This window comes from Podarcis bocagei (assembly GCF_964188305.1).
Source record: "Podarcis bocagei genome assembly, chromosome: 12".
Classification (NCBI taxonomy): Eukaryota; Metazoa; Chordata; class Lepidosauria; order Squamata; family Lacertidae; genus Podarcis; species Podarcis bocagei.
The window spans coordinates 52,409,013-52,418,426 of NC_138137.1; the positions used below are offsets into that span (position 1 = coordinate 52,409,013).

The 9,414-nt window shown below is 42.5% G+C and overlaps 1 protein-coding gene across 2 annotated transcripts in view; it reads left to right on the forward strand.

The window, feature by feature from the left end:
* WDR48 (WD repeat domain 48) overlaps positions 1 to 8,345 on the forward strand; it is a 58,154-nt gene extending 49,809 nt beyond the window's left edge. For both annotated transcript variants that reach the window (XM_081163634.1, XM_081163633.1), the window contains 7 exons: positions 1,168 to 1,264; positions 2,265 to 2,360; positions 3,294 to 3,399; positions 5,249 to 5,336; positions 5,850 to 5,926; positions 6,041 to 6,233; positions 8,075 to 8,345. In XM_081163634.1, coding sequence (XP_081019760.1) covers positions 1,168 to 1,264; positions 2,265 to 2,360; positions 3,294 to 3,399; positions 5,249 to 5,336; positions 5,850 to 5,926; positions 6,041 to 6,233; positions 8,075 to 8,170 — 753 coding nt within the window. In that variant the 3' untranslated portion in view covers positions 8,171 to 8,345. The remainder of the gene's footprint in view (positions 1 to 1,167; positions 1,265 to 2,264; positions 2,361 to 3,293; positions 3,400 to 5,248; positions 5,337 to 5,849; positions 5,927 to 6,040; positions 6,234 to 8,074) is intronic.
* The last annotated feature ends 1,069 nt before the right edge of the window (positions 8,346 to 9,414 follow it).

The following is a 9,414-nucleotide window of genomic DNA, read 5'->3' on the forward strand; positions in this document are numbered from 1 at the left end:
AGTGCGAAGCTCCTGTAGCCAGTCGGAAGCTGCGGAAGCCCCGTTGGATGTTCAGCTTCCAAATATAGATCGCAAACCGGAACAATCACTTCCAGGGTTTGCAGCGTTCGGGAGCCAAAACATTCGAGAACTAAGCTGTTTGAAAACCAAGGTACGACTGTACTGTCTTCTGTCTGTCCTGAATCTTGCAGCATTCAGTTTAGTTGGATGTTCCCAAGTTCTAGAGAGAGGGAGAAAAACTTCTCCCAAGCCACACTATACATAATGTTACACATCTCTTATGTGCTCCTGGGCTCCCCGTTTTTTCAAAACAGTTACTTTAATTTTAAATATATGAAATTGGATTATGCATATTGTATACATGTGTTTCCTCCAAGAGGAAGGGACAAAATGTCTAGGTGCACACACAAAAAAGTGTGTGTTTTAAATGAAGCAGAGGTTGAAGTTGTGTGCAGATACCAGTTTGCAATCTGATGTTCAAGACAGTCCTTGAGGAAGAGCGGTGGTTTGAAGCACATTGGTCGTATGCCTTTGGTTTGAGATGGTAGTTCTCTTGAATGTAACTAAATATAGTCAAGTACCTCTTTGGAGTCTGCATTGTTAGTTCCAAAAGGTGTGCCAAATTCCTTACACAAGCATTTTTTAATCTCAAAACTTATCAAATCACCTGTCAATCACTATGATAGCATTTTTCATTCGGGTTTAAACTGGGCTACAGAGGAAGATCCTTGCCAAAAGCAGGGCTTGACATCACTTCCCATCATCTTCCCTCTCACTTCTGGCAGGGATTGGATGACCAATCCCCATGGGATTGGTAATGTCTTTGTTTTTTATTTTCAGCAGCATTAGAGTTTGAAACCATTTCTTTTGTTGTTCGCAGTTGAAAATGAGGCACACATTTGTTTGAGAATTTGTATTTAGCATGTTGGTGAATACTAATTACTGTGGAAATGTAGTGAACAACTGTTCAAAGATCTTGCTGTATGGCCTTGTAAAACTAATACACAGATACTAATGTAATGATGAGATGACAGATGTTGTCATCTGCATGTAATCCTTGTATAATCAAAGCGTGCTTGTCAAAGTTTTCTGTAGGTTTGAATGTGTAGGTTTTGTTCTTAATACAGTATTCATACTGCATTCCTCCCAACGGTCTTGTTTTGACAGATGTTGACAATTACTTTAGATGAGAGTGACTGCTTTGCAGCTTGGGTCTCAGCAAAAGATGCTGGGTTTAGCAGTCCAGATGGCTCTGATCCAAAATGTGAGTGTGCGTTGACATTATTTCATTAAACAACAAAACTCCTTGTACCTTACCATGTTTCTGAAAAGTGTATATAAACCTATTTGGCGATCTCCCTATGCCCCGTCAAATGCTCGAGAGATTTTTCCTTTTTCTTTTTAATTCAGACTTCTTGCTGTGGCAGTTTGTGTTGGCTTCGTTTTCTTTGGAAACTTAACCCTTTGCGAGGCTCAAATTGCCTAGCCTGTCTCGGTCCACAGTTCTGCGCTACTTGTAGCAGTGTAATCTGTGAGACTGTCACTAGCTCATCCTCTGCATGGACTGGAAATTTGGGGTGATATTCAATGAACCCATTCCATAAGCTCAGGGATTTACATGTCACCCCCTCTTCCCCCCGTGTGTGTCCAGTGCTCTCCCCAAATCTGCTCCAGACGGTTGGGGGAACCCCCTGAACAGATTTAGTGGGGAGGAGGGAGGAGGAAATCTGTTGCACAAGCATATATCCTTCTGCTGGTGGAGTGAGTTAATTAGCACTTCATTGGATGCAAGCCATTACCCTGATCTTGCAGGCAAACCAAATCTTGCAGCATCAGTACTTCAGTTTTCAACAAGTGCCCTTCAGTGAAGGCTCTTTTTGAGCTTTCAGTTAGAAAGGATGAACTAAGGTCCAAATCTAAAGAGCTACCTCAGTGCATACAAGGACCTGAGCCCGTCCTGTGGGTTTGCCTCTTTGAATAGCAAAGTCCCGTGCTATATCATAAACCTGCTTTTGAAAGTTCCCTCAGTTTCCAAAGAGGTTTACGTTGGGAGGGGCTGTTTTTCTGTCCAGAAAAACAAGGCCAAAACAGCCCCCGTGGGTATGTGGAACCAGCTGCATGGTTCTTTGGATGGCAGCCTTAAAAATGTCTGTAACTAATACTAATAACATGCTAGTTTTTTTAATTAAAAAATTCATTTCTAACTTTTAGAAATACCGGCGACAAATTCTTGTTTTCTTTCCCTTCTGTGTTACAAAATGCAGTGAACCTGGGAGGGCTCTTACTGCAAGCTCTCTTAGAGTATTGGCCTAGAACCCACATCAATCCTATGGATGAAGAAGAAAATGAGATGAACCATGGTGAGTGATTCTTTGTGCTGCGTGGAAAGGTCAGACTTTCCTTTTTCTTAGCATATTGGAAATGCCTTCCTGTACGTATAGTAAGCTTTGATACGTAAATACGGAGTATAATCCACATCTGATCCTACTAGCAAGAGAAAAGCCAGCTGGGTGCCAGTTCTCGGTCCAGCTTTGTCGCTGGAGACCTAGATAGCCCCAGTGGCTAGAAGCACTTTTCACCAGCTGCAACTGGTATGACAGCTTGGCCACAGCAGTTTTTGTGCAGTGGTTAATTCAGGATTGGATTACTGCACCGTGTTCTATGCGAGGCTTCCCTTGCGCTTGATCCGGAAGCTGCCATTAGTGCAGAATGCTGCAGCGTGGTTGCTAACAGGGGTGAGACCCTGCCAGCATATGACACATCCGCTCAGAGACCTGCCCGTTTGCTTACAGTTCAAGGTTTTACTATTAGTATATAAAAGCTCTTGGACCAGTTTACTTGCGATATCACTTTATCTTATATATTCCAAATTGACTGCTTCACTCTGCAGAACTGACACTAGTTGCAGGTGCCACGTAATACTTGTTCCACCTTTGTAAGAAATTGATCTTTTAGTGTAACGGTGCCTGCACTTTTTAGCTCCTGCTAAAAAAAATGTTCAGGCAAGACTATCCAGATATGTGTGCTAATCTGGTTTTAGCCAATCCTTGGTTTTATTTTATTTTAATGTTTTAATTGGTTGTTTTTAACTGTTTTTGCTCATAATTTTGTTTTATTCTTTTTGTAGATTGCTTTGAGGCTTTAAGCAGTGCATAAATCTTGTAAATTAAAAAATATGAAACAAATTTCAAAAATCTCTTGGGGTGAAGAAAATGGAACATGCTTGTTTTGAACTGAATTACTACTGTATGGTCTTATTACTGTGTGGTCCATTTCTTCCCTTCCTATAATAGTGAACGGCGAGCAGGAGAACAGAGTACAGAAAGGAAACGGATACTTCCAAGTGCCACCGCACACGCCAGTTATTTTTGGCGAAGCTGGAGGACGCACTTTGTTTAGGTACAAAAATTCTGAAAAAGAATTCTGGGGAAGTTGGGGTGGAGAGGGGAGCACGTCTGCCGTCTCGTGTTTAGGTTGCTGGCTTATTGGTTGTAAACTGTGTGACAGGATTTGGAAAAGCAAATGTTGGGAAAACTTGAATTCTTTGATAGTGCGACTTAGTGACAGTGCTGTGACTCCAATCTCACCTCTGCCATTAGATGGCCTTAGGAAAGCCACAGACAGTCAGCTTGTCCATCTGCCCTAGGGGATCTGTGTTCACAGGGTTGTTGTAAGGACCACTAAGAAAATATATAATAAGCAGCATTACCTTTTAAACCCAAAGCAAGTTGATTGTCAAGGGGCACTTCCCTCTCTTCAAATGTCCTTTATTCTCTCTGCATATAAACTGTGAAGGAGCAAGGTGTGTTTTCATAAATTGTCTCAAGGAGTTTAAACGCTTTATTAAGATATTGTTCATGGTGCCATCCCAAAGGCTCACACCCTTTCTCACTACACAAGAAGTCAAGAATGAGTTCTCCTCCTGTGCTCCCATGTCAGAAGGCAGACCATTCCTCACGAGGTAAGAAGTGGCCCCAACCATTCTCTCTCCCCAGTCTTTTTGACTCCTAATTGGAGATCAGCGGTTTTGCAGCCTCCTGGGAAGCAAATTTTCCCTCTCTCTTATGAAATACTATTTCTCATCCGCCCAATTTGTGCGGTGGGGAGAACCCCTTAATTCCCTCCCCAAGCAGTAGGAGAGGCATGGGAATTAGTTTGCCTCTCAGTGGCCACCCCCCTCTGTAGCAGGAGCCATGAAGGAACATCCTAGGAAAGCAAGTTGTCACTGGAAGGGCTTTCAGTGGCAAGGCTGATCAGCTAATAAGCTAATGGTCTGGACTTGCTCACTGCTCCAGAGAGCTCCCAGCTGGCAAAAGTTAGTAAAGGTAGTAGATGAGAATACTTGATCCAGATCCCAGTGGGGTGGATCCCATCAGGAAAGGAGAAGAAGGCAGAGGGGAGCCAAGGTTTTATCCATTCATTAGCATCTCTGTCCATTCTGCTGCATTGAAGAAGGGGGGCTATTCTGTTAAAGAGTGCTACCCTTTTGGTTTTTGTGATCAAAAGCTAGTCTGTCCCACTGAAGGATTTGTCACAGGAGAATATTGATTCACTTATGATACCCCAAGTGTTTTGGGGTTTTTTTTGCATGCCCTGCTTGGCTACTTATTTATTTTAGGACTTCCTGGGGATATCTTATTCATCTTTAACTGTTGGTTTTTGTTTTATCTCTTACACTGGTACCTAGCAATGAAGATGGACTTTAGGTGCAGGCTAACAGTTGAAGAATTCCATAGGCTCTAAGAAGCCAAAATTAGAATCTGTGGAGTGGGACCCTTCCTCCCTTCTTGATACCACATTTTATGTGCTGTCTTCTTACATACCACAGGAGTTAACCCATTCCTGACCAAGAAGGAAAATATATGATTAGACTTAACCTTGCTCTTTGTCCTAAAAATTGACGTCCCTTCAAGGTATCGTAGTAAGATGAGGAAGTTGGTAGTTTTGGACTGGCCTTTAATTGCCTGTGCTAAGGAAGCGAATTCAGACATGTAACTTAAAGTGTTCCCAAGTATAATTCAATGCAGGACATGTGCCACTAGCTTCAGGCACAAATTCATCCCAGTATGTCTTAAAACACATTTGCCTTTGTCTATCAGACTGTATACCTTGTTACTTCCAATGGTATTTCCTTGTTTTCATACACTTGCTGTTGGTTTTTGTGCAGAGACGACATCTTAAAGGATTCTTTCCCTCCCACCCACATTAATCTATCAATGTACCACATTTTGAAACTCTTTCCAATTAGGTTGCTATGTCGGGATTCTGGGGGTGAGACTGAATCCATGCTCCTTAACGAAACAGTGCCACAATGGGTAATTGACATCACTGTGGATGTAAGTTTCTTTTCGATATTCTAGACTTGCAGGAAAGAGAGAGAAAATCTAGAGCAGCCTTCGCTAAGCTGGTTTTGGACTAAAGTGGGGCTGGTGGGAATTGTAGACCAAACTGGTGTAGGGTTTTGCTCTTAATTAAAAATAAAATAAAAAATTGGCTGTTAAGGGCCACGTTTCTGTTTCAGGTACGTGGAATATGCTGAGAGCATTTTGCAAGTTTAAAAATGTTTCGTCTTATTTACAGCTTTAGTTGTGATTTTATTTCTCTTGTTTCCTTATCTGAAAGTAAATAAAATGATTTCAGTTGCTGAGTTGCGCTTAAGCTGGCAGGAATGCTACTGAAATTTCTCTTGTGACTAACTAAGTCAGTGAAACATCGTTTAGTTTTAGCTATAAAAAAACCAACAAGCTGGGGAACAATGACATAGAAAATTCATGCAAATGAGAAGATTAATTTATCATTTAAGGAGTAAGTAAATGTGTTTGTTACAGTTTCTGCTTTTTTTTTTGTAGAAGAATATGCCAAAATTTAATAAGATTCCTTTCTACCTCCAACCTCATTCCTCTTCTGGAGCAAAAACGTTAAAGAAGTAAGTATATAAAATAAATCACAAAACTGCTCTTGGTTTCCAGGAGCATGGAATAATGAGCCACAATCGGCTAAGACTTCGTGTCTCAACCACAAATACACTTTGTTTCCACAGGGATCGACTGTCAGCCAGTGACATGTTGCAAGTTAGGAAGGTGATGGAGCATGTTTATGAAAAAATAATAAATCTGGACAATGAATCTCAGACAACTAGCTCTTCCAATAATGAAAAGGCCGGGGAACAAGAAAAAGAGGAGGACATTGCTGTTTTAGCAGAAGAGAAAATTGAACTTCTGTGCCAGGACCAGGTATCCCCATTGCCTACCTTTCTGATGGTTTTAAGAATTCAGTGGAGTGGACACAATTTTGTATGCCATTCTGAGTTCCTTAGAAGGAAGGCAGGATATGTTGGCTGGTGGGGGGGGGGCAGGTCTTGAAGTCCTATGAAATGATTTTGGAGAAGAAGAAAAGCCGGGGTTGTGTTTGTGGCATTGGAGCACATAACCTGTCACATTCTGAGAATTCAAAAACGGGCTCAAGCCAAAACAGGTTCGCTTTTGTCCTGAATAACTGTCTTGTCTCCCAGTGGTTGAAATTATCAACTGCTCCAGGGTTGGAGAAGATTCTCTGGTGGATACCAACACCTCACTTTGCATGTCTTCTTGCAGTAGAGAGCCTCAACCATCCAAGTGGGAGGAAACAACCCAAAAAGGGGTTCCCTGGCAAATTCCCTCTTGTAAAATTAATTTGGAGTCCCAAAGGCACTCAGAGAACCGCTTTGAAATCCTCAAGTAGAGTTCCTTGGTCTCACACAAGTTGTTAGTTAACAAGGTGTTGTGTGTGACAGCCCCCGTCAGTACACTTCTCATACCTCAAAGTATTTTCATTTAGTTGCGTGCTTTAAAAACGATGGTTCATCTTCCTTGGCTGCCATGATGCAAGTTCCATTTTGAATAAGGTGTGAACTTTACTCCAAGAGTCTTAAAGTTTGCATTCATCGATGGCTATTAGAAAGCAATTTGTGCTTTGCTACCTTAAAGCAGACTTGGGAATCTGAATGCCTTTGAACGTCCTCTGGGTCATGTAATGTAGCCAAAATAGGCAGCCTGAACAGGAAAAACCTGTCATAAGGAAGATGATGCTGCTTTTGCAAAGCCCCAACAGCCCTTGTACCTGGGTGACTGCTGAATTTGGGGACTTCTGGCGCATAAAATGAGCTGCTGTGGCCAAAATTTGGGCTGCAGTCCTAGCACAAGCCTTCTAATGGCTGACAGGGAAATAAAAGACGCATGCTTGAGAGGGGAGACACATGGATATTGTTTCTTTCATAACTGATGGTGGGATATAGAATCACAGAGCTGGAAGGGAGCCTATCACCTAGTCCAGGGGTCGGCAACCCGCGGCTCCGGAGCCGCATGTGGCCCTTTTACACCTTTGCCGTGGCTCTGGGTCGGATACTAGCGAGGGGAGGAGGCGCATTGTGCGCCCCGACACTCCCCACTGTGGCGGGCACTGTACTGGCTGTGACGTCGCATGGGGGCGGTGCGTGTGTTAGTCACGCACTGTCCCGACGTCACCTTACCGCCCGCCGGCCCGCTACATTGTAAGGGGCATGTACGCTGGTCACTGCATTGAAAGGGGGCATGTACGCTGGTCACTGTTTTGAAGGGGAGTGAAGAACACACACAAAAAAAGGTAACTTGTTAATTTAACGTTTATTTCTATGAGGAGGAGTAATTCTGAGGGGTCAAACAAAGAAATAATAAAAAAGTGACAAAAAAGTTATTTTTATAATGACGAGTTTTGCGGCTCCCAGTTTTTTTTCCTTCGGAAACGGGTCCAAGTGGCTCTTTTTGTCTTAAAGGTTGCAGACCCCTGACCTAGTCAAACCCCCTGCAAGGCAAGAATTTGCAGCTGTCCCTTATGGAGATCAAACCTGCAACCTTGGTGTTATCAGCACCACTCTAATCATCTGAGCTATCCTGAGGCCTGTGCCTGTATGCCTAGGTACATACAGGTGTACCATCCGAGAGATGCTTAAGGGGGCGGGGGAGGGAGGAAGAGAATGGATGTCTATATGTGCCAGGGAATAAAAAATTAAGAGGGATCAGAGTCTGATGGAAAAACGCAATTGGTTTTGTGTGAACAGGTATTGGATCCAAATATGGACCTTCGAACCGTCAAACACTTCATATGGAAGAGTGGTGGCGACTTGACTCTCCACTACCGCCAGAAGTCGACGTGAGCCAAGTGGCGGGCCCAACCGGTTTCTTAACTTACTTGAGCTTCCTGTCCTGGTTCCAGCTGTAGCGCTCTAGAAGCCGACTGAAACCCTAAGGTAGATCTGACACGTCTAATGCCTCAGTGTGGACAGAATCTACTTGAATTGAAGTGACTAATAAATCTGTAATATAGACAAATCTCTATGACCTAAAACTAAAGCCTGTCCTTACCAAGGTACAAGTGGGAGTGGCATGAGAAGCCCTTGCGTGGTTCCTGTTTTGTGAGGTGTACAGCGACCAGGTGATCCAGTGCAGCTGTCTGTGGGGGGTTCTTATTTCCGTTTTCATTTCCAAGGTTTTATCATACTGCCATCCGCTCAAGCTTGTTGTGAAAAAGGTTTCTCAGCCCTGTTGCTAAACTCGTCCACCGTGTAAAAAACTGCATGTGCTGTACTTTGTTAATACATTCCATGTAAACAGTGCATACTTTTTCATGAAGAGTCAATTTTGGCCACTTCTCGAGACAGATTTCCTAGAGAAGACAACGCTATTGTACAGTTGAGTAAAACAGTCTCTGTAACGTAAGCCCAAAGGGTTAAATCCCTTGAGGTTTGTTGATTGTCTTTCAGCTGTGATCGGAGCAAAAATCAGTAGATTGAGTGATAATAGGGTCAGTACAATGGTGCAGTGCATCATAATGGAATATTTCAAGCCCTTTAACTAGAGTTTTAAAAATGTAACTTCTGTAGTTCCGTTTCCCCCCCTAAGGTGGCTCATTGATCACAATTCCAAGCAATTGTGCTCTACGTTTTAACATCGTGGCGCATTCTAGAAACTTGTGGTAATGATGGGGAAAAAAGGAGTCGCAGATTTTCCTCCTATGGTTTTTATATGCATTTTTTGGATGTTTTTGTTGATGTTGCAAACTGTATACAGCTTAGCTTTTCTTTTCAACCATTTCTTAAAAAGAAAAAATACATTTTACAGCTTTTTCATATTCTCATACTCTTGTAGAATCTAACTTATTGTAAGCGGGAGCAGGGGAACACTTCGATCTTCTGGGCAAGAAAAGCTGAGTTTGAATTCAAAGTTCAACTGGAAAAGAAACATCCCGATAACAAAATATTGTAAAGTGGTTTTTATTTGAAACAGAAGCACAAGTGCCTTTTTAAAAGAGGCAGTATTAGTAAAGTTAGGTCCCTGCCTGCTAGATGAGCACTCCTCTTTTCCTTAATGGTGGCAGCTAGATGTAAGCTATAGCCTGCAA